Source organism: Tachysurus fulvidraco, chromosome 3, assembly GCF_022655615.1.
Source record: "Tachysurus fulvidraco isolate hzauxx_2018 chromosome 3, HZAU_PFXX_2.0, whole genome shotgun sequence".
NCBI lineage: Eukaryota > Metazoa > Chordata > Actinopteri > Siluriformes > Bagridae > Tachysurus > Tachysurus fulvidraco.
Window position 1 is genome coordinate 14,163,703 of NC_062520.1, and position 27,358 is coordinate 14,191,060.

At 36.0% G+C, this 27,358-nt stretch overlaps 3 protein-coding genes across 4 annotated transcripts; 2 read left to right on the forward strand and 1 right to left on the reverse strand.

Moving 5' to 3' along the window:
* The first annotated feature begins 697 nt into the window (after positions 1-697).
* On the forward strand, positions 698-5,025 carry hint3 (histidine triad nucleotide binding protein 3). Its single transcript, XM_027148724.2, has 5 exons — positions 698-896; positions 2,174-2,291; positions 2,479-2,548; positions 2,653-2,779; positions 4,221-5,025. Exons 1-5 carry the CDS (start codon positions 768-770, stop codon positions 4,257-4,259), a joined length of 483 nt encoding a protein of 160 aa, XP_027004525.1. The 5' UTR covers positions 698-767; the 3' UTR covers positions 4,260-5,025.
* Positions 5,026-9,361: 4,336 nt separating this feature from the next.
* Positions 9,362-12,343, reverse strand: si:dkey-29b11.3 (actin-binding Rho-activating protein-like). Of its 2 annotated transcripts, none has more exons than XM_027150059.2 (2): positions 12,211-12,343; positions 9,362-11,324 (listed from the first exon to the last, which is right to left on the reverse strand). In XM_027150059.2, exon 2 carries the CDS (start codon positions 11,215-11,217, stop codon positions 10,759-10,761), a length of 459 nt encoding a protein of 152 aa, XP_027005860.1. In that variant the 5' UTR covers positions 11,218-11,324; positions 12,211-12,343; the 3' UTR covers positions 9,362-10,758. The 2 variants fall into 2 exon arrangements, with proteins under 2 accessions (XP_027005860.1, XP_027005861.1); XM_027150060.2 differs by lacking the exon at positions 12,211-12,343 and adding an exon at positions 12,005-12,142.
* Positions 12,242-26,557, forward strand: trmt11 (tRNA methyltransferase 11 homolog). Its single transcript, XM_027150058.2, has 13 exons — positions 12,242-12,377; positions 12,594-12,659; positions 12,923-12,996; positions 13,370-13,451; positions 13,548-13,640; positions 13,870-14,004; positions 14,280-14,436; positions 15,725-15,805; positions 15,914-16,078; positions 18,341-18,413; positions 19,309-19,443; positions 23,489-23,609; positions 26,278-26,557. The coding sequence occupies exons 1-13, from the start codon at positions 12,252-12,254 to the stop codon at positions 26,428-26,430; spliced, it is 1,461 nt and encodes a 486-aa protein (XP_027005859.1). The 5' UTR covers positions 12,242-12,251; the 3' UTR covers positions 26,431-26,557.
* Positions 26,558-27,358: the final 801 nt, after the last annotated feature.

The following is a 27,358-nucleotide window of genomic DNA, read 5'->3' on the forward strand; positions in this document are numbered from 1 at the left end:
TCTATTCAGCCGTCATCGAGTCTGTTCTGTGCACAACAATAACTGTCTGATTTGGCTCAGATACAAAATCAGACATCAGAAGACTACAGAGAACGATTCGGACTGCCGAAAGGATTATTGGTGCTCCCCTGCCCACTCTTCAAGAACTGTATATGTCCGGAGTAAGGAAAAGTGCTCAGAAAATCACTCTGGATTCTTCACATCTAAGTCATCCGCTTTTTGAACTTCTACCAACTGGTCGGCGCTACAGAGCCCCAAATACCAGCACACAAAAAACAGGCACAAGAACAGTTTCTTCCTCCAGGCAAACTACCTCATGGACAGTTAAATGTCCCCATTACGCAATAACAATGTGCAATATTCTTACATTTATTTGTTACCGCCTCAATCCTAGTACATCCCTCCATCTCATTCTATTCCATTCTATCCTCTATAGCACAACTGTACATAAAATAAATTTATTTTTCTATTTATTTTTGTATCTTTTCGTCTATTTGTATTTACACGTGTGTGTATTTTTATATTTTTATTCCCATCTTATTTTTATTGTCTGTGTGTTGTTGTCTCTGTGTACTGGAAGCGTATGGCACAAACAAATCCCTTGTTATTTGGCAACAAAGTTCCTTCTGATTCTGATTCTAAATGTTATAATCTTCACAAACTCAGATTCAAAACAGTTTGCAGACCGAACACTATTGAACGTCCGCCATGTTGAAGTGACGTCATAAGCGAGAGTCGCGCGCGTGCACACACACAGGGCTTTGAGAATGGCAAGCAATGAAAACACACCGACTTCAGACGACGAGTCTGTTCAAAAGGAACAACACAGTTATGATAAAAAGTGTATTTTTTGTAAGATTGTAAACAAGGAGACGGACACTGAGCTTCTATACAGCGTGAGTGTTGACAGACTAACGTTAATGTTACTGTAGGTGATCATGTACAGGTGAAAGTAGCCATAATGACTTAGCATTTTATTTGTCAGTGTGTTGACAAAATGGTGCGTTAATAAAGACGACAGAATATTAGTGTGAGATGTGGAAAGAGGATTCAGACAGCTGAGTAATTAATGTTGACGTATTTTATGTAGTGAAGATGCTTAGTGAATGTTTGTGTATTTGGATAAAACGTCATTCAGGCACTACTGCAAAATGCACGACGTTATATGACTAAAAACTAGACAGATATATACACTATATACACACTTTGTTGTCAAGTTTGGAGCTGAATCATAATCACAGTCATGCCCTGTTGTGTGTTTTCCTCATGTATCAATTTGCAGATTAAATTTCAAATTTATGTATACATAATTTCTCAATTTATACATTTGAAGTGAAACAACTGATTAAATTATTATATTTATTTAAATATAAGCCTCACTTTTGTGGCTAATAAAAAAAAAAAAGGTTAAATAACGTTAAACGACGAGGCTCAAACCTTGTTCCTAAATGTTAAATAACAGAAAACATCACCTTGTTCAAAAATCTAAATTGGATGAATTATACATTTTTCTTTGTTAAATACTAACAGGCTTGGTTAAAGCTATTAATTAGGCTTACGTTATTTGGAGTGCCATGCAAGTCCATATGAATGAGTTTTTTTTATAAACACAATACGATATTAGAAGTGCATTTGTATAAACCTGTGATTTAAACTAAGAATGGCACTATCTATACAACTATCTGAGCAGTGCTGACCAATCAGATTTGAGAATTCAACATCAATCAAGTAAAAGACTATAATTAAGCAGTGGGTAAACAGATTTTTTCAGTGCCTGAGTAAATTGAGTCTTTTTGTGACTGACTTCGGTTTGAGCTGAAAGCAGGATGCAGATTTATTCACTTAGTACATATGATGTATTAAACATATACATTCTGTATAGTAAGAAATGTTGTGTTTCTGATAATAATGTATATATACACACACACACATACACACAGTATCTATCAGAGAGCGATAGTTCAGTATAGTCTGATATGTTGGTGGTGGTGGTTGTTGCCGTGCTACATGTGAGAACTTATTTTACATAGGCTTTTGTGCTTGTTATCCTATAACGTACATAGTCACATTATTCATTATTGGCCTGAAATGTTCTCGTATGTGTGATACTTGTCAGTAAATTATTGAGTTAATTTTTTTCAGTCAATAGCAATAAACTTTCTCTTTTTCTTAGGATGAAGAGACAACATGTTTCAGAGATATAAAACCGGGGGCTCCTCATCACTATCTTGTTGTGCCCACAAGACACATAGGGAATTGCAAATCACTTAACAAAGAACACATTCCAATTGGTAATTTCTCAATTACTTGGTTTGCTCTGGCTTCAGGGATCCTAATGTTTATTATTCAAGAAGTGAAAGAATTTTATGAAGCGTGGCATTTGATATGGGTTTTTATTTGATTATTTATTTTTACTCCATTCTTTGCAGTTCATTACAGTGTTCACCTTTGTGTCTCTCTATCATCTGTTTCTCTTAGTGGAAAAATTGATAGAAACAGGAAAAGCAATTCTTCAGAAGAATGAATTCACTGATTTAAATGATGTCAGGTAATTTTAAATGATTTTACAATCTTGTGTCTCTTTCCAATTGTTGCTAGTCAAGTGGCATTTTGAATTGTACCAATGTGGTTTTTCAACATCCTGTACTTCAGGTTTGGTTTCCACTGGCCTCCTTTCCATTCTGTTGCACATCTACATCTTCACGTTTTGGCACCTGCCAGTCAAATGGGCTTCATTTCTCGCTTCATCTACCGCCTAGACTCCTACTGGTTCATCACAGTAAGTATTCATTGAACTGTAGATGATTTAGTTTGTTATTGGATATTCCAGTAGTCTATACATTTTATTTAGTTTAACACTTTAGAATTAAATATACTGAATCTTTATCCAGTTTAGCATATCTGAAAATTACTTTATTGTGTTTTGACAAAGAATTAAAACTTCTTTTGTTTGTGTTTGCTCTGGAAAAACACTGTGGTTACAGTTCATATTTGTGAAAGAACCTTTTAACTGATGTTCTTTAGGTTGTCATTAAAAATGTATAAAATGTGAAAAATGTCACCGGGTGGTACATGTAAATCAGCTCGTTTGTCAAGTTTCACCCCTACTGCATTTGCACCAATCCGTCTAAATGCAGTATGTGGAAAAAGAATAATAGTAATGTAGTAGTGATGTTCTCATTTTAAGACTTGGCATAACTGTTTTTTTGTTTGTTTGTTTGTTTTTTTTCCTTCAACATTCACTATCAAATAACTGATCTATGTATGTGTCAACATTTCACATCTTGGAATCTGCATAGTGTTAACTTTTATATTGTACATGAAAATGGTATGTAGGTAGTTTACAACACAGCTTGCCACTTCTCAACTTCAGGGCACTGGGACAATCCCATGCTCTGGGAACACCATTTTACCCTACATAAATATGTGGGTGGATGTATTGGTTATGCTAAATGTCTTTTTAATGTGAATAGGTTTGTTCATGGCTGTACACTTCCATGATGAATGATCCCAGTATAGACTTTCCCAGCTTAGTCTTGCATAATGTGCAGCTAACTGCAGAATTTGTTTAACCTCATCTGATATTATATTCATGTTCTTTACCATCTGATTGCATTTCTTTAGCATCTGCCCCACAGCCTTTTCCTGACTAGCCTGAATACTCATAGCAGTAATTATAACACTTAATAAATGAGTATAATCAACTAGTCAGTAGAACCTTTAACATGCCTTTTTTTTTCTTCACCCAAAAAAAATCAGCACAATAAATGTTATGACCAAATAGTGCATACATTTGAATAGTGTGTTAGGAGTTCTGTTTCCTATGTTCAATACCACTTTCACTTATCATAAAAAATGTACAGATTTAAATTAACTGCATACAAATATACTAATGTAGCCCTGTTACAATTTGAGTTTGACACCCTGCTTTAAAGATTCCTCTTTTTACTCCAGCCAAGGAACCGCATTGATTTCTAGTGTCATTACTGTATCAGCACATAGTGCTCAGTTACTGGAATTAAATAATGGAGGTAGCAGAAATACTTGAGTATTTTATATGTTGTTGAAAGCATTCTCGGACATTTAGAGTAGAAAATAAAAGTTCCTGTATCTTGTTCAAGACAAAGTGGAGGTCAGTACATTAAAAAAAATATTGTGTACATAAATGACAGAAACAAATAATACATAAACACACTCTTATTCTTATTTTTATATTACAGGCTGACCAGTTGCTCAAAAGACTGGACTCAATGGACTGAAGGAAACGTCATGCTGCCATTTACATATGTTTAAGGAAAAGTGGTGAAGCTGAAGTGCCCGTAGATTATTTTAGTCATTACTTCTTGCATGTTAGCTTCTGCCAAACAAACTGGGCAACTCTGGAGATGAAGCTTTTCTATAACATTTATTATTTACTTTAAAATGGACAGTTTTATTTTAACTGGTGAATTCCTGAAAAAATGCATCTTCCTTTTACTTCATAGACCCTGGCAAATGCATTTTTAAGTAATATTGATGCCTGCCTGAATAACCAAATAAAACTTTATCTATTGCTGAGAACATGAACATGTCTATGTACAGCATAGTTGTATAGCATGCTATAACTTGAAATAGCATGTAATCATGTTATTGGGTATTTTTAAGGTTAATGCATTCCAATAAAATAAACTTTAGCTAATTACAATTATCTTTCCACACCACTAATAAATGTATGAAGAATCCACATAACAGAGAATAAAGGGCGTGTGTGTGTGTGTGTATATGAAAGAACTGCTGATACAATGGACATGTTTAGTCCTGAACTCTGAATACCTGTGTTGTGCAAGGATGTAAACTATATTACTGTATGTATACAAAGTTTTATTGTACATTTTAATTTGATTGAATTTGTTTGTGTATTTATGGAGATTAACAACCAAGTGTGTCTGATTTTGCAACCAGTTTTTCAGAATTTTAGTTTTGAAGAATTCTTGTATTAATACAATTTTTATTAATTTACTATTAAATGTTATTATTTACTCTTCATGTACTCTGCCCATTTCTCTAACAATGTTGCCTTGAGATGGACTGACTGACACCTGCCCAGGGTGTATTTTCACCTCATACCCATGTATGCATATGATCCACCAGGATAAAGTAGTTACTTTTTCGATTTCTGGTGTTATAAATATTTTGTAATTTAGAATTCATGCAATTGTTCATGCCTAGAATTGAAGCTGTGTTTCTGTGCTCTCGCTAATTTATTCTCTGCTTTCAGAGGCTCTTAGAGGCAGCTGAGAGGTTTGGGAAGTCATGTAGATGTTTTCATTGCAGTTGCAATTTTCTGAGCAGAACGCAGAGGGCTCTAAAGATTACACACTGCTCCTTTTTAATACAAGTGTGGTTGTGTGGGGTCCACTCAAGCAAGCCAGACATGAAGTCATTCAGAGAAAAGCCAAGGATACTGACCTCATACAAGTCCACACCATGCAATAAAGCAAAATGTTGCTCAAAGCATGATTTTAAGTGCATCATTCTTTTTCATCTTAATTTCTTTACTAGCCTTTGTTTTTGTGCCCAGAGCAGAACTCCCACTAGTTTGAAATTTAGACATGACATAGAATTCTAGTCCACTTCCCATCAACAATCTTTTCACATGTGCCCAAGTTCTCGCATACTCTAGAATAGCTTCCTCACCTCCCTGCTGTTAGAGGAGTGAGCTTTTGTCCTCCACTCTCAGCCTGAAGACCCTCAGATGATCAGCTGTAGTCCTCTTGACCCCACTCAGGGTGAAAGAAATACATGGATAAGGATTTGAATGTAGAAATTGTGAATGGGGAACAACACTGAGCTTCTACAAAGCCTGAGAGTTAACAGACTAACCTTAAAGTTGAATTAGCTATAAAGTCTCAGCATAACATTAGGTAGCTAACTATCTTTGATTGGAATATGTGTCCAATTAGTGTGTGTGTGTGTGTGTGTGTGTGTGTATATATAGTTTATATAGTTTAGCCTAGTTTATATAGTGTGTGTGTATATATAGTTTAATTTATGTTAAGTACATTAAGAAATCGTCAGATTTGGAACCAACTTGGAATTTGTTAGAATATTACAATCATATAGTGATGTATTACTATAGTTGTTAGTGTATGTATTAATTGATTTATTTAGCTAATTAGAGATTATTAAGTGAAGGTATACTTGTGTATTCCTAAAGTCAAAATACCTGTAAAGTTACTCAGGCTAATGGTAGGAATACATTGTTACTGGAAAATATGAACGCACTACACAGGTTTGTGCATGCTGTTATTAGAAAGTAATCAACATTTAGATGGTTTGATTTTTTTCATTTCAATAGCAGTGCTGCCTGAAGCGCTTTAGTCCGCTAATATCACTATAATTAGCCAATTTTCAGTACATTAAATAATCAGATATCTAACCAGTCTCTTTTTTCTTCTCTTTAGTTTAATGACAGTTAGACTCCATAAACATTAAATAAATGTTTTCTTTTGATGATGATGCTAAAGCTTGTTAACCTTAGATTATATGGATACAAGTCCCTTTTAATGAACTACTAAAGACATGATAACATACTAGGATGAGCACATGAATACAAACCAGTTATCTGAACTACTGTTAAAGCTGCTGTTCTAGAAAATTAAATCAAAACCATGGTAAGAATCCTTATCAAATGATTCAAGGTTTGATTTTTACTGTTGCATTGAAAATACTTCTATATCTAGGACCAAATTTGGTCTTGGAGCACATACAGAGGAGCCATGTTTTGTATTTCACTTACTGTAGTTAGGTGTACTGTGCATTACACTGTGCAACTATAAGCATTTTTTTCCTCTGTGACAGTCATACGGTGTTTTTTTTTAATATAGACCATTCATAAAGGTACAGTAGCTTATGCAACATGGTTCTATAGGGATGTGGTAGCCTAGTGGTTAAGGTGTTGAGCTACCAATTGGAAGGTTGTGAGTTCGATTCCTATGTCCACCAAGCTGCCACTGCTGGGCCCCTGAGCAAGGCCCTTAATGCTCAGTTGTATAAAAATGAGATAAAATGTCAGTCACTCTGCATAAGGGTGTGTGCTAAATGCTGTAAATATCTAGCCTGGATAAAAAAAAAAGGGTTCTGGTTTTAGTTGTCTTTTGGTGAAGATGAGTGAAAGAAAGAAAAGTTTTATGTAGTTTCCTGTGGACAAAGCAGTATTGCTGTCTCCATAGGGAAACAGTGGCTCCATCTGCACAAAGCAGTTTTACTGCTGATCGTCTGTAGGCGGCTTCAATGTTTACAGAAGAGGTCTGTTGAAACTTCATTTAATTAGATTTGAGGAAGGAAATGTTTTGTTACATATTCTAAATCTGCTCAGTCAATGACCTTTTGTTCAATTTAACACAACCAACTTGACTTGATATTGTATTTTGCCATAGAATGAAAACCTCTTTTGTTTGTCTCTGCCCAGGCAAAACAATACAGTTGTAGTTGATATCTGTGAAAGAGCCTTTCATCTGATCCTGCTTCTCCCTTTAGAAGGTTGTCACAGTACAGTACTGTATATTTGAATGCATTGATTAAATAGAACTTTGTTTTAATTTAATACCCCTTTCTTGAATTATTTGAGAACCTGTGAGAGACACTGAGATAATAATAAAAAGACGTGATTATCATTTTTCAGGTTTTTAACATCTGCTGCAGTTTGAAAGCTCCACTCCAAAGTTAGAAGTACTGTACCTAGACCTACCTAGTTATTTCCATCACTCAGTCTTTTTCACCAACTTCAAATAACAGACACAAGCAAGTATTGCATTTTTACATCATGGCAAGTGCAACCTTTTAATTATTGTAAAACAATGAAATTGAATAAAAGTGTCTGTCATGTTTTATAACCTTTTATGAAACTTTTAAGTGTGAAAAAAAAGTATGGTGCTGTATACAGAGAGACTTGCACAGTGGAAAGCACTGCTAACTTTTATAGGTGATCTATTTAATTCAATTCAATTCAGTTTATTTGCTTTTAACAATGGGCAGTCACAAAGTAGATTTACATAAGTAAAACATAGAAGAACCATTTTAAAGTTTAAAATTAAGTTACAGTTTATCTCTAACATTTATCCCTGATGAGCAAACCTGGGGTGACGTGGCAAGGGAAATTTCCTGAGATGATATGTGCAAGAAACCTTGAGAGGAACCAGACTCAGAAGAGAACTCATCTTTATTTGGGTGACACTGGACAGTAAATAATGTAAATGAAAATAATGTCATTTCTACAACTATTTATAGTGGAGTGGAATTGTACAACAAAGAGCTCCTGAGGACTTTAACAATAATTCCTTCCTGCCGAATCTTCAAATGTTCACTGATGAAGACCCGAGCACAAAGCCGACCAACGCAAAGGCAGTTCAAAGACGACATGATTGTCTCCATGTGGTTTTATCTGAAGCAATCCCATATGTCATGGTCTGTCCACTCAGATCTATCCCCAGCAGAGGGCATCAGGATGGATCAGGTCAGTCCAGAAAGGAGCTGGAATGAAACTCAGGAAGGTGGTGAACTTCCCACAATAACAACACTGCGTTTAACACGGCAATACACTGTATGCTTAACAATCGACTTATGCTTATTCAGAACAACTTTTGCTTTTTTTTTACACTCCACTTTTCTTATTCCATTTAGCCAGAAATCGAGAGTCAGCCAGAAAATAGCATCGACTACTAGTGTTATATTACCAACAAATCACGGAGGAAGCAGAGGTATTTGAGTAGTTCATGTGTTTCAGGCATTTTCAGGAATTAAAATAGAAAATGAAATCTGTATCCTGTTCAAGAATAAGTGGAGGTCATCATATTGAAAGGAATATTGTGTAAACAACAAAAGCAAATAAAACGTGTACACTGTCTTGTGTTTTGTTTCATTAAGACTGAGTACATGTGTGTGAATGAAAGGGAGGGAAGTGGAACAGTAAGGTTACAGGGTGAAGAGGTGAAGAAGGTACAGGAGTGTACTTGGGGTCAATAGTCCAGAGTAATGGAGAGAGTGGGAAAGAGGTAAAGAAGCGAGTGCTGGCAGGTTGGAATGGGTAGAGAAAGGTGTCAGGAGTTCTGTGTGATAGGAAAAAATCAGCGAGAATCAAGGGGAAGTACAGGACAGTGGTGAGACCGGCCATGCCGTATGGTTTAAACACAGTGTCACTGAAGAAGAGACAGGAGTCTGAGCTAGAGGTAGCTGAGCTGAAGATGTTGAGGTTCTCTTTGGGAGTGACAAGATTGGACAGGATTAGGAACGGGTGCATCAGAGGGACAGCCCATGTTGGACGTTTGGGGGACAAAGTTAGGGAGGCCAGATTAAGATGGTTTGGACATGTTCAGAGGAGGGAGAGTGAGTATATTGGTAGGAGAATGTTGGACATGGAGCTGCCAGGCAGGAGGCAAAGAGGAAGGCCAAAGAAGAGGTATATGGATGTAATTAATGAGGATATGAAGCTAGTGGGTGCAAGTGTTGAAGATGCAGAACATGAGAAGTGGAGAGACATGATTCGCTCTGGCGACCCCTGAAGGGAAAAGCCAAAAGAATAAGATTAATATATTAAATATTTTACTCTTTCCACAGACAGACTGGAAATTTGCAACTGTCTGAAACTTTTTGGCGGATGAACATTTTAATTAACAGTTATTTTGACTGATAAGTGGACAGTTTTATTTTAACTGGTGAGTGCACAAGAATCTGTTTACTGAACAGTCCTTGGCAAATATGATTTTAGGTAGGTAACTAGATAACATTAGGTAGCTATGTCCGCCCAAATAACCGGATAAAATTCGTCTATACTCCTATACTGTGCCGAGTACAATATCTTTAGATTTAGTAGCATGTGATTCTTTTATTGGGTATTTTAATTCTAATGAATTTCAGTTAAGTAAATGGGCCTCATTTATCATTCTTTTTAGTAACGTCATAAAATGTTTGCATAAGCAAACAAACCAACCTATACGTTTCCAATTAATTTACAGCAAATTTGGAAGCTATAAACATCCATACTTGTGGGTATATGTTCAGCTGAAAATTACCAGCCGCATATATGCCACAGCTGATTTAAACACAAAAAAGGCAAAGCTAACAAAGCTTTAAGTAAAAGAGGTGAATTTAAATGTATTGGGTCTCAAACTGAAAAGCTGTTTCTTATATTTATTTTCCTGTGCATCAATTTAATATCATTCTTTCGATTGTGAAAACACAGTTAGTTTGTTTTGTTACTTTGTTTCCAGTAAAACCTGCTTCATAAAGTGTTAATAAATTATATTAACACTTTATATTCAGTATATTCTATGGGCAAATTAATAAGTTTTTAGTCCATGCAAATATTCATGTGTAGATTACACAAGACACCTTGGATACCTTAAAACTGCCATGAAAACATGGTCCAAAGACAGCAAAAAAAAAAAAAAAAAAAAAATCCATCTTTTATCCTAAACAGAAACTGACAAATACTGGCATAAATATTTCAGCAGAGGGGTTAAAGGTAGCTGGGAAATCGTGTAAATGTTTTCACTGCAGTTGCAAGTTCCTGAGCAGACTGCAGAATACTCTAAAGATTACACACTGCTCCCTTAATGCATGTGTCACTGAGTCAAGTCCACACAATCAGAACAGAATTGTAGTTTTGCTGCAACTGTGAACTCAGTAAGAGAAAAGCCAAGAATATTGGCCTGATCCAAATGCACTCCATACAATTAAAAGCGATTAATCTTTATCATTCATTTGTATTTTAATAATTGCTTATGGAAGCAGTGAGATAAGCACTCGATCGTCTTTCCCTTGCCACAGCATCTCTCCCTCAAATTGCACAAGCCCTTGTTTCCGTGCCCGGAGCAGCACTCCCACCAGCTTGTTCGAAATTGAGACATAATGTGCAAACAGCGTGCCAAACTCAATTTCCCGTCTCCCGTCTCCTCGCCTTTGCCCAATTTCTCTAATAATCTGGCACAGCTCTGTCACCTCCCTGCCAATGTGGGAGTGAGCCTCCATCCCTCTGCGCTCAGTGTGAGATCCCTCCGGTGGTTTGCCGTAGTACTTCTGACCCCACACGGGACGAAAGGCCATCACCTCATCACTAGTAAATGGATTGTGTTTCTGATAATCCTTGTGATCTTCAGACCATTTCTGCCAGGTCTGTGTCAGTCCTTTCACTGAAGTTACTTTGTCTTCAGGGGGTTTTGATAGCCTGTCGGTCTCCATGGTACACTTTATAACATCTTTCTTTTGGATGGACACAGACCAGGAATGATAATACTCAGCTTCATGTGTTGTTAACAGGACACCAGGGAGATCCAACTACAGCACTCCTATGAATATTTTAAGAGAATTACAAACAAGGTGAACCTGCTGTATTTATGGTGCCTTCAAATCATAATGGAAAGATCGTATTTACAAGTTGAATGCACATAAAGGCAACCACAAAGTCATAATTATGAATGGGAAGGGAAGGTTTACACGTCTCAGAAGCTGATTTAATCTGTGTCTGTGTATGTGTGTGATAGCTGCCAGAAAATACAGCTTCACTGTGTAATCACAAGACATACAAAATACACTGTTTTAAAAATATAGTTTTAAAAAAACACTGTATTTTGTAGTTAATTAATAGAAGGAACACCTCCATCTTCTTGGAGCTTAAGGCCGCTTAAGGAACATGTCTTTCTTGGGTTATAATATAACAATATACTAAAATTATACAGTGAAATATTTACAGTAAATAATTCAATACAGCTCTTGACATTTTCCGAGCTTATTTACACTACATTTTTTATATAGTGTACCTTCTGATGAATAGAAGGCATTAGTGCATTATTTATCCAATTATGGGCAATAAGGGCAGGAGAAATACCTTAGACTAAATAAATAAATAATACCTTAGACTAAATAAATAAATAATATTTTTTTATTGTTCCGTAAAAGCAATGTAAAAGTCTAAGCTGAATCATAAAAAGTTCGCCGAGTTTGTGTTTTGTGAGTTTGAACATTTTACCTGCTGCAGTAAAACTGGTTAAAATTGAACTTCTGTTAGTTTCAAAGTAACATGTAAACAATAACGTACATTTCATCGGCTGCATCATTAGCAAATCTTTTACCAATATTTTACCGAGTATTTCGATCAACAGCAAGCACAAATGACAACAAGTTTTTTAAAAAACAAAACAAAACAAAACAAAAAAACACTTTATATACACTTACAGTAAATATCTGGGTGTCGACGACAGGTAGGAACTGTGTTTATGTGGGCATCGTTGCCTATCGGACTGTTTTGTTTGGTGCTCTACGATATGGCGCTACACTGTGGGAAAACATGCCGGCAATATTTACTGCATTTAGCACACGACAGTGTCGACTTCAGATTGCCGGTATGTAATGTTGAATTTTTAAACATCACAGCTTCTTTTTATGCTCGGTGATGTTTGAAGTTATGAATTTTAAGCATGGCTTACTGTAAAATCATGTTATCAGACTATTAGTTGAGTAATACATCAGAAATATTAAAATAAATCAGAAGCACTTAATTAATCAAGCTAAATAAATGTGTGTATGTGTATAATATTTTGTTTGTTGTTTTGTTTTAGGAGATCAAATCATTGCTTTCTCTTGTGGGTCGGCAGTGTGTTCCAACAGAATCCTTCAATGAAAGGGTAGAACAATCATGACACGTGTTTTTAACAGAACATTCATATTTGTGTTGTAGTGAAGTAAGAAGTCAGTGAGTTCATGTCACGTTTCAAAATAGACCCGAATATATCATGTGAAACATTGTGGCTTTCTAGGTCTAATTATGCAGAGAAATGTATGCAATGCTGTAAAATCTGTGTACGATCATTTTTATTGTCTTCTGTCTTAGCTTAGATTTTTACAGCGTTTCTGTTAACAAACCAATGTGTGATTCCCCCCTTTTCAGTCACCCTTTTGGCGCCTGCATGGTCTATCAGAGGATGACGTGAGGAGTGTGATGGCAAGAACAGTTTGTGCCAAGTAGGTGTGAGTGACATTAAGCAGACAAACTAATCAGTTTGTTTTGCAGGCAAAGGATAGGCATAAGGAATAAATTATATACTGTACATTACTTATAGTTCAGTGGGATCGTTTTTTGTTAGTAATTGGAAAGTTTGGTTAAAATCCAAGGAATGCCAGAAAGGCTCATTTCCCACAAGACGTTGTATGTTTTGCACTAATGTCTATCTGTATCCTTGGACTGTTCAATATCAGTTATAGTGTGCTTTAAATAAAAGTGATTGCCAGATGATTGAACTGATATAGAAATGTAAGAGTTTGTGTCACTGTGCTGTAACTATACAGTAAAGGTTTTAGCTACGGTTTTGCTTTACATATTTAAATACACCTTTAGGTCTGCATTTGAGCTTTGGGGTCATGGAAGAACAGTCTCAGAGCTGAAGTCGTCAGTACTGGAATATCCCACAGAGAGCATGGTGTGTGTTAATTGTTTGATTGATTGGTAAATGTAACCATTTTATTATTTTGTACAAATTTCTTCCCACTAACTTTCATGCATTTTGTGCCCACAGATGCCTTTTCTACAACAAGAATCAACATACAAAATCAATGTCTACACTTTCAACAAGACTTTAGTGTTCACAGACAGAATAGAGAAGATAGATGTAAGTATGCTGTTATTGCAAAATTTTATTTTGAGTTTAGGAGATGTTTTGTTTCCAAAGGTATTAATACTCATAGTACTGAATACACATCACACTTAACATTAGATAAACTATAAGTCAAGGTGTTAATGTGAAAATACATTTTAGTTAAAAATGTTATCTCTATCATCTCTATTGTTGTCTGGGTAAGTTATTAAGCAATACATAAAATTAATCGTTTCCCCCACAGGCCTTGGACTTTCTCCCCTTTCAAGGTAAAGTCAATCTGAAGGATCCCGATCACATTTTCTGTTTATTAGAAGACTATGGATTGGATCCTAATAACATTCCTGACGAGCCTTTCTACATGTATTTTGGAAGATTTGTAAGTGAGCATTTTTGGCAATAAATTTATTTTAGACAGTGCTTTATATAAATTTGTCTTTTTCTGTAAATGCCATTATTATGAATTGATTCTAAATTGGTATCAAGTCATATTGTAATTCTGAATATATAACCAAGTAAAACTTGTACTTAAAAACTTAAAGCCTAAATATTTTGTGCGTTTTGTCTTAACTATTTGAACTCCTTACCTCTATTTTCTTAAAGTAGTACTTTTTTAGTACATTTTAGGCATTGAATGATACTAATTTCTCTCAGATTGCAGATGGGCAGAGAGAACTAATCCGCTCCCACAGTGTGAAGAAGAGGCACTTCATTGGAAACACCAGCATGGATGCAGGCCTTTCTTTTATAATGGCAAATCATGGCAAAGTAAAAGCTCATGATTTGGTGTATGATCCTTTTGTTGGAACAGGTGAGATAAAACACACTCAATGGTCAAGCATAATGTGTAGTTCAGGCTTATTTTTACAGCATGTGTATAAGTGTGTATACAACGTGCAGTTTACAGAGAAGGATATACTGTAAAGAGAGACAATGGGGTTTAAGCCATGGTTCACACATTTAAACATACATTTTCATTTCTAATTGAATTTTTACATCATTTTTTCAACACAGTCAGTAGTTGTTGTTTTTTTTTAATTAAGTTTTTATATTTGTACAAATATATTTACCATGGATTTGTATATTTATTTATTTATTTATTTGTTTATTGCATACACCTGAGGTCCAATGCCTTTGGCTTTCCTACATCCAAAATAAAGCTTACCGCTAAAGCTACACTTTTTATACTCTCATGCACAAGCTTTAATTACAAAGCACACATGCATGGCTCTACAAACACAGCCAATCTATGTTTTCTGAGAACCCAGAGTGACATGGGAAGAACATGCACAGACACTCCTGACAGAAAACAACCCAAGCTCCTGAAACTGCCGTGCCACATTCTATAGATCTTATTTATATTGAATTTTAAATACATTACAGTGCAATACAGCATAGATACTATTACATTTGTAAAACAATTAAAACCAATGAATGAAAAAATATATCTGAGTGAAAATTGAACAGATCACTCAGCTTCCTGGAAAGTCATGCTGCAGTTTATAGTAAGTCTCATAGTAACATGTTAAATTAACCAAACCAATTTGTTTTTTACTTACCAAAGTATGATTTTGAGATGTTTTTTTTTGTGATGATAATTTATAGGATTTAATTTCAGTTGTCTTCCCTTTCAAATTGCTGCTTCTATTCAACCTCAGATCATGACATGACTAATGTCAAAGTTAATAGCCGAAAATGTTCAAAGTTAAAACTGCTTGAAGAAAATAACCAACATTTATATTTGTATCAGGAGCTTATGTTGTTTTAGGGCTATAACCACATTTAACAGTTCTGAGGTTCATTCTCCTTTTTGTGTGTTTGTAGAGCCTGTGCTTTTTGCCAGGCGTGTGCTTTTGTGCCAGTGATTCACTGAGAGGTGTGAGATCTGCTGGCCAGATGTGCTTATTCTCTACCAGCTTCAGTGGAAGACTTGGGCATGTCTGGACAGAGCTCTCTATGCAAACTTAGATCATGCAATGTTAAAAGCATTAACAAAAAAAGTTTTGGATTTTTTATTTTATTTTTTTAATGTCTGACTAAATTGCTGAACTTTTTTGTTGTTGTTGTTCTTTCTGTCTTTTTCTTTTTATCTTCTCTAGGTAGTCTCCTTGTAGCATGCTCACACTTTGGAGCTTATGTGTGTGGCACAGACATCGATTATAACACTATACATGGAGTAGGTAAATGAGACGTTTTGTTATTTGGAACCTACTTGCTGTGCTTATTTATTCTATCTCTTATTTATTCTCTGAGAAACCTAGTGATAAAGAAACATGTCTTGATTACAGGGAAAGCCAGCAGGAAGAATCAGAAATGGAGAGGTCCGGATGAGAATATCCGAGCGAACCTGCGGCAGTATGGGACAGAGTGCTTTTATGTGGATGTCATGGTGTCTGATGCATCAAAACCTGCATGGAGGAAAGGGGCCTTGTTTGACGCCATTATTACAGACCGTATGTTTCTGCTGAAGGATTTCATACCTTTTCACATCACACCTGTTTCAGTTTATTACTAGAAGTGTATTACATAATATATATTATATTAAAGTCCTTATATATTAAAATATAAAATTATTTTATTAATATATCACTTCAGTACACTCACACTCGTGTCCATCTCCATTTCTCTCCCTCTATCTCTCGCTCTCTCTCTCCCTTTCTCTCCATCTCCCTCTCTGTCTCTCTCTCTCCCTTTCTCTCTCTCTCCCTCTCTCTTTCTCCCTCCCCCACTCCCTCTCCCTCTATCTCTCTCTCTTCATCTCCCTCTCTCTCTCTCTCTCTCTCTCTCTCTCTCTCCCTTTCTCTCTCTCCCTTTCTCTTCCTCTCCCTATCTCTGATGTGATTTTAAACTGCTGTTATTTCCCCTACATTTGTGAGGAACACTTAGAAATGTACTCAGATTTGTATGGAATTTTGTCAATAATGCAAATGAATCCAGATGGTTCAGATTTTTCAGTTGGCTATTGCTATGATTTGTGTCCGGTAGCTCACGTGGACATCTGTACTGTGAAATTCAATGCTTTGAACTTTATTCTGTTTGCACTTGTCTGTTCAGTTCAGTTCCTTTTTTTCTGTCAGTTTTATTTGTTTAGCACCTAACAGTAGACAGTGTCTCAAAGCAGCTATACAGAAATCCAGATGTAGATTTAAATCACTAAAGAAGAAGCCAGAGGTGAGGTGCAAGGAAAGGCTGCATGAGATGACAAGAGGAAGAAGCACTGAGAGGAACCAGACTCTAATGAGAATAGAAATAATTACGGCTGTAGGAGTCAAACAACACTGTTTCTACACATAACACAGAACAAGATTTATAAGTAACATAGAGCAAGAAGTGTACTGGTCACATCAATACACAACAAAATAATAAGGAACGTAACATTACCTGATAATGTGCGGTGAGGAAACCTTCGAGACGGGTCCAATTTTCCGAAGTGTTTACTCTAATATTTTATAGGACGTTGTAGATTTATAGGAATGGGATAAAAATATTTCTGAGGTGATTATTATCAGGAGAAATCAACTGCCAAGTATTTCATGAAGGAGGTGCAGGTGCATGGATATGATTTGCTGCTGTATCTCACAGCTGATTATGTATATTCTAATTATAAGTAATCTGTAATCTGTGTTTTATATTTTTTTATGTTTCATGTCCTGCAATAAGCACAGTATGGTCTGTATCGTTGCACAGAATATTTTTAATTTTATTTTGTATATAAATGTTTATTTATGGAATCCAGCAGCAAATTTTCAATATCTATCACAAACTGATCAATCAGAAAATGTGTATTTGATATAAATGAGAGAGAGAGAGAGAGAGAGAGAGAGAGAGAGAGAGAGAGAGAGACTCTGAAATATAATATATAATCACTTATGCTATTTACTTGCTTCTACACACCCTGAGCACTTTATGAATTCTGGATAGGGCTCAATGTACTTCAACATGTGCATGCAAGACTTTTCTGCTCACCACAATTGTAGAGTGGTTAAGTGTGTTGCTGTAGCATTTACCCATCTGCTTGTTCTATATAGTCTTCTTTCATCAACAAGGCTTCTCTGTGCCAGTGGATTTTTTTATTTTTATTTTTATTTTTTAAATTGCACCATTCTAGTAAGCTCGAGAATGTCGAGTGTGAAAATGCCAGGAGATCAGCGGTTCTATAAATCAGCTAATCTGGCACCAGCAATCGAGATCACATTTTTTCAACCATTCTGATGGTGGTTGTGAATATTACCCAAAGCTCTTGGCCCGTATCTGTGATTTTCTGCATTGCACTTCTGCCACATGATCATCTGATTAGATCATTGCATGAATAGGTGTACAGGTGGTCCTAATAATGTGCTTAGTGAATATATGCTTTCTTTAGAATAGAAGTCTTTATATTGTCTTATACATTACAGCACAGTGAAATATTTTCTTTATTTATCCCAACTTTGGAGGATGAGGTCAAAGTGCAGTGTCAGCTATGATCCAGCACCACTGGAGCAAACAGGGTTAAGGGCCTTGCTCAAGGGCCCAACATTGGCAGCTTCACATTGCTGGGGTTTGAATCCCGATCCTCTGATCAACAACCCAGAGCCTTAATTGTTTAAGCCACCACTACAACACAATTTATTTAATCATTGTGACACTGACACTCTCTATTCTATCTATCATTTATTACATGTTATGTTTCTAGCACTAGAACTCTTCTATTTTCTATTTTGGCCACTTTTCAGCTCCGTATGGAATTCGTGAATCAACAAGGCGGACGGGTTCTCACAAAGAGATCACGACTCCTCCTGAGACTTTGTAAGTGTATTCTGCTTCTCCCAGTTCATTTTATTTCAATTAAATCAACATGATCGATTAAATTATCAGCCATGCAACAAATACTGGTGATGTTTGTGCATCATATGTAAGTCATGTATTGTCCTTTAAAATGGTTCTCAAACAGTAAAATGCTTTTGACAAAATAGTCAGATATAAAGAATTTACAGTCTGTTGTATCATGCTCTGTAAAAGCTAGTGCTGGCTACAACACATAAAAAGTCAAGATCCATTTGCTAGGTTTCATGAACCAAGTATTTTAGGAAACATGCATTTAGATATTTAGCACACACATTATGTTAATAGTTGTAATCAGCCTCTTGTGAAACTTGCCTTGCTTATTTTGTACTTAGTGTAACATTAGCTAAGTTTTCCATCCAAGGTATTTTGTGCAAAAAAAAAAAAAAAAAAAAAAATTAGCACTGTGAAATGTTTGCCAAAGTAGGCAATGAAAAAGGCATTTATTTATCTGTTCTGTTTTTTCCATTTAACTTCATTGGGTAATTTTTTCCCCCTATTATTATTATTATTATTATTATTATTATTATTATTTTTATTTTTTTTATTATTTTTTTTTTTTGTAACATGAAATGCCAAGAATAACCACAAAAGAAATATTTTTGGTAGAAACAATACTACAGTTAGATGTAAAATAAATAAATAAAATAAATCACAAATAAATGTGCAGCATGTTTTTTCTGCCATCATTTGTCTTATTTCCTACAACAAACCAATGAAACAGTTTGTTATACTTTATATACATTACTGACGTCCCTGTTTTGTATACTTTATGTAAGATGTTTGAACGAAGCTCTGTGTATTAATGCGCTGCTGTGTTTTGTCATGTTGTGTCGTTTCATGTTGTCATGTGGTGCAGTGCTGGTGAGAGTCATGTTCCTGTTTCCATGGAATACCATCTAAGTGACATCTTTGCTGACCTCCTGAATTTTGCAGTTCATCACTTGGTCCTGGGCGGACGCCTGGTTTACTGGCTACCGGTTTACAGACCAGAGTAAGTAATAGTTATTGTTCTGCATCTCTTACTGAAATATTAACATGTCTATACTCTGTTTAGCAATGGGCAGAGTGAAGACGAGCTGATGTCATTTATCTCTACAGTCAACCCTTTAGTTTTATGGCAGACCTTTCCACTAGGGGGCAGCGTGGCGCTTTGTGAGAGCTGTAACCTGCTCGAAAAGTACGAGTTTGTTCATTTTGACCTGCTGAGGCCTGCTGGCTGTAGAGCAGGTGGGAATAAGGGACATTCCACTCTGTTCATGCGGATGCTGACTACACACAGACGTGTCCACTCGGACGCTGATTACAGGGCTTATGAGCAAAACTGAGGAAGAGGCGTGTGATCAGTTTTTACAGTCAGCACTTACCTCATCTGACATATGAAAACCGCAATCAATGGATGTTTTATCTTTGTTGGGAAACTCGTCAGGTTTACGGACTCAGGCAGTTACATATTAGGCTTGTTTATGTGGTCTGTGGTAATGTTGGAAGTTAAAAGTATTGTTTTGTTCCCTGTCTGAAGAATTATAATAATGAAGCCCTTCTCGTCCTGGGTGACATTCAGGGAAGTGAGTCGTGGCTAATCCATAGTAATGCATGTGTAGATTTCATAAAGTCATGTTCTAATTTAGGGATGATATTGGTGTCCTGTTTCAATTGACCTGAAAGTGTCAGGCTCCGATGACAGACATAAAGGGATTTAAGTGAGAGCCGTGACCACACCGACCTCAGCGGAGGCCAAGTTCCAGTTATATATGCAGATGGATCTTTGTCTGGTTTTAGAGCGTTAGAACAAATGTCTTATAAAGGTGGGCTCAGTGAATGTTAGGTCAGTAAGAGTTGATGATGTTCATCTTCCATTCATATGGCTTTTAATTATGTGTTTGGAATTGCCTTCGCTTGCCTGTCGATCATGTTATCCGTCAATTCGTGAAACTTATTCTGAACTAACTCTTATCAGTCCCTCCAGGATTTCTTGTCTTTTTTGTTTGATTGTGGTGTATATCTTTTCCCCAAATGTGTGGAAAAACTGCTTGAATTCGAAATTACAAGCACAAGAGTCTGCTTTTAAATTATTAGCAGTGAATTCACATATGTAATTACGTTCTAGGTTAGCTGTACTCATGTTAGATGCACATGAATCGAAGAGCACTTTGGCTAAATGTGTGCTGTGATAACACCACTTTATGCATCTTTGACTCAAATGTGCTGAAAATCTGCTGTAATTTAGAAAAATGACAAGCTTCTCAGAATATGGCAGAGTTTTGTGTTCATTCTGCGATCGCAAAATCCATGACATCCTGGTGGGACTGACTAATGCATTTCCAATTGGCTTATTTTCTGCTGTGTCAAACTAACAACCTCATACTGGAACTAAGCAGATAAGGAAAAAGGAACAGGGGGTCTATAAGTAGTTCTTACTCTTACTGATGATCTCCAGGATCTCTTTGACTATTTAACTGTATTTAGAGTAACTGTGTATGTAGCAACGCTGGTGTTTATAAACAGCAATGTCTAAAGAATGGATGAGTGCAACAGTAATGTGGGGCTGCGGTGCTACTGGGAAGCCCACAGTCAGTTCGGGAATCAGTGGATTTTCCCAAGGGGAACACAAAGGTTTGACCAGTGAGCTTACCATCATCAACTCCTACTGAATTGAACACCTCAGAAAAGATTCAGCACAATATATGCCATGCTTTCACACACACACGCGCGCACACACACACACATACACATACACATACACGCTCTTCTTGAGCTTGCCTCCTTTTCCACTTTATTGATGTCAGAGCTGTTTTGATTTTCCAGTAACTACAGCATTAATCTCTGACAGAACATATGTTTTATGTTCTTTGGCCAGAACATATGTGTCTATCTGACAAATCTTTCATTAAAAAAGACTAACATCAGCTTCTGCTTAGCATGTATGCAGGCTTGTAAAACTGTAATTTCTTCTGCCATGTCTTGTAAGTCACCAGAGCAGCACAAATATGAGTCAGTGTGAGTTAGAATATGCGACACGTCTTAATCTCAATCCCAAACAATATAGATAACATTTGGGATTGATGTTTGCAATTACTAGATCACATTTAACAAAACTGTGCGTGTCATTCGCTTTTGTGATAAAGTTATAATTTGTGTAACCAAATACGTACTATAATGAACTCGTGGCATAAATCTTGAAAAAAAATTAAATGGAATAATGTTGTTATACCTGTTTATTATTTTGACCTGATTTAGCTAATACAAGTGATGAACAACAATAGAACATGGCTATAAAATACAGCTCTCAAAAATGTATCTGCAAATGCGGATATTTTACAATAAATTTCAGTTCGACCTGAACACCAAATATGGGTTAAATGTTGTGAGTTTACTTTTATTTTGGGCTGAAAGGTCAATTTGTTTTCATCTTAGTTTTGAATTATAGAGAAAATCACATCAGTGTACTTGTTAATATCTAATCAAATTTTCTAATAACTGTTTCAAGATAAATGGTGTGCCTGTTCGGTAGCAGTTGTAGATCGGATGCACAAAGTCCTATAAGCTGTACACCATAGCACAAAGCAAAAAACATGCAAGCTAATAAATCGTGTGAAAGCTTTCCTCTCATCGCTGTTGTCTTGGCCTTCACTGCTTAATCCTAACAAACATTGGCTCAGGTGAAATATGTCTGGCTCTTAAAACAGCACAGGCACCACAGGTCTTAAAGCCAACTGAATGTAATCCACATGAGTTCTGACTTAATCAGTCTTATTAAAGCATTCAGCAGCAGCCGTGACATCAATCCACTCTGACTCACAGGTCTATATTCTGAAGAGGAGAGCTGTCAGGTGATTTCTATAACTGGCTCCAGAGCGCACTTTCCCGGAACGAAGGCATGGTTAATAGTTCTCCTTGGTGACAGCAGCAGCACCATGTACTGTAAACCTCTGAACGGAGGTTGTATGTATATCTGTCAGTGGCTAGTATTAATGATCTCTGGGGCAGGGGAAACATGAAAGGGATGGGAAGACGTCATGAACTGCACAAGTTCACGTAACACAAAAAAGGTTGTTTTTTTGTTCCGATAACAAAAGCAATTTCTCACGATTGCTTCTGTGTTTGCTTGAAGGCATGCTTTGTCCAGTGATTTAGTTTGGGCATAGTTTTGTTTTGATGAGAAACTATATATCTTATATATGTCAAGAATGTTTTATTGTCTTAGAACCCTAACAATTTAAACATTCATTAATAGAAAAGGAGAAAAAGGAATATGTGGGCAGTCAGATTTAAGAAAAAAATATTATGTTTCGTTTAAATGAAAGAATAATGTTTCTCATTGCTTTTACTAAATTTAAACAAGCTTAGAATTACAAGGTTGAATTATGTACAGTGGGATTGATCAGGTCACATATTTGCATGTGAAATCTCAGGAAGATGTTGCCACTGATAAGAACTATAACTGGAGTATAAAATGTATTCAATGAAAACGTGCATGGAGAACCTGTGTTGTGGGTTGATTCTCAGCTCAAGTGTGAGATCAGTGTTTGGTTTTATTCAGAGCTTTTAAAAATACATGATCAAATCATGTTGATGTATTCAAATTGTATTTGTCACATACACAATCATTTCCCCATTGTGGGACAAATAAAGGTTTCTTATCTTCTTATCTTATCTTATCTTACACTACAAGCTAGATGTACTAAGCGAAGCTAGCTTATATTGCAACTAGCTATAAAGTGTACTAGCTACATATAGTCATAATTTCTACTGCGTATAGTTCCAGTTCTGTATACTGTTAAGTAATTCAGATCCAGTCACTGGAGGAATAAAAGTTGAAGTTGTTTGTGGAAAATTGAAGGAAACTGAAAAACGTCAGACTACATCCACAACAGGAATCAAGTCAATTAGTCTGGATTTGTGGCTTCTAATTTATGTAGAATTGAGTTACTTGCTGCTGTCACTGAAATCCCGGCTCCATGTCAGACGCACATAGAAACTGAACAGTCATTTAAACATAGCGTGACGAATGATGATACGTTTCATTTGTGTCCTAGGTACTGTGAAGAGATGGTGCCGTCACACCCGTGCCTCACACTTATCAGCAACTGTGAGCAAACTCTGTCCAGCCACACGTCCCGAAGGCTTATCACTATGGGGAAGACCAAGGAACCAGAGGTTTGTTTCTGTGTTTCATTAGAATATATGTTTTCAGATGTGTTAGTTAATAATCCTGCAAATCTCACCATCTGGCTGCGGTTGACTCGTTTTTTTTTTATACCTCACTTTAATGTCTCAAACATACACTGTACAGAAAATAATTAATCTTTGTATTTGACAACCGTTTCACTTCAAACCCCCAAATTGTTCCCATAAATGCCTGTGTGAATCATTCACACATAAAGGGGCAGTATTTTATCTGTGAAGACTGGCATGTGTCTCAAGCAGCTCACACATCAGACCTGGAAACACATAACGTGTCACGTTTCATAGCTCATACCATTGCTGCTGTTTTCCCCCACCTTATTTTCAGGAGAGCCTGATCACTTTCATGTGATCACGACTGCAGTTCTCAGCCAAGAGTATATTTTTGCTTCGGGTTTCTTAGAAATAAATATTTAGTTTGCATGACATATGTTATTTTTCATGTAAGTTCAGACATCTGTAATTTATCCACTCAGAGTTTCTCGGTCTTTTTTATGAGGCTTGCTTCCTGCTGAAACAGTAGTACTAAATTCAACATTTGTGAAACTTTGTCTCTTTATAAATGTTTTATTTAGCAATTTGTGTGCTATTTTAATGCATAAATAATTGCTCAGATCATGTGATTGGTAGGACAGTAAAGACAGCGGTGTTCTTCCTTGTGAAAATGGGACAGCGTTATGTGAATTTCCATTTTCCATACTTTGAAACACAGTTCCATACACTTGACCTTTTTTTTGTATATAAAACAGAAAAAATATAAATTCCACATCAGTCATATCGTACTCATTCCTAGTAACATTAAATCAAAATGTTGTATAGTTATTTTTTCCTTTATGAGAATACTCACAATGTGATTTAATTTCAAATAGAAAAAGACAGACATTAGACATGACATGAAAATCATAACTAGGAAAGATTTTGGACTAATAAAGAAGTCACATTAGCAACAACATAAAATCTGGCAAAATATAATAAAAATAGAAAACGGGTAAAGTTAGAAAGGTGTCATAGCATCAAAGCCAAAAAGGACCAGCAAACACCTACTTTAATGCACTTTAAAACCAGACCCAGCTCTATACCGTGTGCCTCTAGTACAGCTTGATTGGACCCAACACCCCTTAGGGCACAAAGCAGACAAGCATCAATGCTTCTGTCTGTTCTGTCACCCAGATTGTGGCATGAAGGTCCCTTGGCTGTCCAAATATCTGAGTCACTCCATGTCATTAAAAGAAGACTAAAGCACTACCTCTTTATTGAAAAAACTAAACTAATACTTTGTCTAATATTCAAGAAAGAAAGTACAAGAAAGTAATTTCTTGTGTTATTGTTAAACAGGCATTTTTACACTGACTGCATTATTAGTCTTTGACCTAGTGAACTAGCATGAGGATATTATTTCGATAGAGAATACAAGGCACTCCTGTAAGTCGTACTGGAAAAGAGCGTCTGCTAAATGCAATAAATGGAACTGCAGGCCGTATCCATCAGCTTTTCAAAAAAAATTGCTAATAAATCATTGACATTTCTTTTATTCCTAGATTGTTGCCATAAAAAACAACAAACAAAGCTGATTTATCCCCTTCTCAATTTTAGTTAAAATTTTAGTAGTGCAAGATGGCGATTTATGTGAAAATGTTAAACATTGTCTAAGTGTTCATGGTTAATTAACAGGTACAAGTAATTGAGAAATGAAAACTGGATCTGTATTGTACTAGTATCAGATATTCAGAGTGTTGTGAAGTTGTTCGAAACTTCACTGTGTTAGTTTGTCAAACAACACTAAGGGCTTGATGAAGGCTTGGTTCCCATTGTTTCCACATACACACACACACACACAACTTTAACTCACTGTTATTTGGGGTTTTCGGTGTTGGGGTTAGACTGGCTTCAGCCTGACTGGCAGAAACAACGTGTAAAATGGATGGAAATAGTTGAAGGTGGCACTGATGATGCAAAGTGGTGGATTAGTCACTTCCAGTTCTTCATGTCTCTGGCACCTCGTTATGTGTTTTCTTCCTGGCCTTCATCACTAGGCCCTACTAACAACCTGGCCTCAACTTCATACAGGAAAAACTGAGGAGCTTCATACTTTTGTCATTACACATTTCACTGAGATTTAAGAACTACACAAACAAAATAGCAGAATAGAAATTGCTTTTGTTAATGAATTGTCCTTGGTGTAGTGGTTTATCATTTTTGGTGTTCTTGAATTATAATGAATTTACAAAATTAACAGACTTACAGCCCTCTTTTGGGACTATAATTACAACTAGAATGGTACATTTCCTAAAGAAAATGTGAATGTGTAACAGCCCTCTTTTGGGACTATAATTACAACAAAAAAAGAGAATATGATAGGGGCACTCTAGACTGCAGTAATTTCGAACAACAAAATCTTATGTTGAAAATGTCCATTAGTGTCCGTTTTTTAATAATGTCTGTGCAGTTATGCAAAATAAAAACAAGTCTTGTATGTGGAACATCTTGCTGCATTCTCCAAAAAAGTGTTCAATAAATACTGTTGCTTGGACAGCAAGTCAAACATTATGCCAAAAACATCATGGCCTACTAGTAGTATGAAATATCAAATAATAAAAAAAAATATGCTGTCATATTAACATACACTTGTGTTTTCTTGCAGAAGGCAGATATGCTAGCACAGTTAGCAGACCCACGCTTCAACCCGTACCAAGGCCATAACTCCTTCAGGGAGAAATACTTTAGTGGCATCACCAAAAAGAACGGAAAAGGCAGCGGAAAAGAACTGCATCAAACAAAGGAGAATGTTGGATGAAATTTCAGTTTTGAAATGAGCGCATTTATACTATGTATTCGTTTTAATTTCATTTTCTTTTAAAACTTCTTTTAAAACTTACATTACCTCAGAATGTGATTTCAATTAAAAAAGCATGCTTCTTGTCTGTTTTTTTAAATGTGCTTTCATTTATATCTTACCTCAGGCCAGCCCGAAGGGATCTGATGTTATTTATTACTGCATTATTGTTGAGTATTTAGATAAAGTGTGAAAGGGATTGCAGTAATCCCTTTCACGTAGCAAATGCAGCAATGATGTAGAGGCGGTTTCACCTACTGTACATTGTGGGAGGATGATGGACTGCTGCTTCCTGTTGTATGAACTTAGTTAAGATAGCTGATTAATGAATCACTTTTGAATTTAACTCCAAGAAAATCATTTGGAAGACTTATGTTCAACATAAATTTGATCCATGAACATTAAGGAAAGCGATTGTTCTTCTTTGGTTGGACATGAATCTAATATTATAAATCAAAAGGATGCATATCCAAGTGTTTCTGCAAGGATTGTATTCAAGTAGAAGTCATTTTGTACAGGCTTGCATTACTGAAAGTACATTCCAACTGTCAACGAATCTCATAATTCTTTTTTTTTTTTAATAATTTTTAGTTGCAACTTTTCCCTCATTTTGTTTGTCTGATGGTCAAATGTCTAAAGAGACAGCAGTCTATTATTAGAAGTGACACTAGTATATATTTTAGAGAGACTGAATCTTCGAGTATTTTGAACATGCACACAATACTGATGGCTTAGTATGAAAATGTTCTGTGAACTACATATAACTTCCACACTTGGGGTTTGAAGCACCTACAGTAGGTACAGTGATCTTCCAGTAATGTCTCTTTATGACAATGCAGTATTTGTAATAAATGCTTCTGATAGAAACGTTTATTAATAACATCTGTAG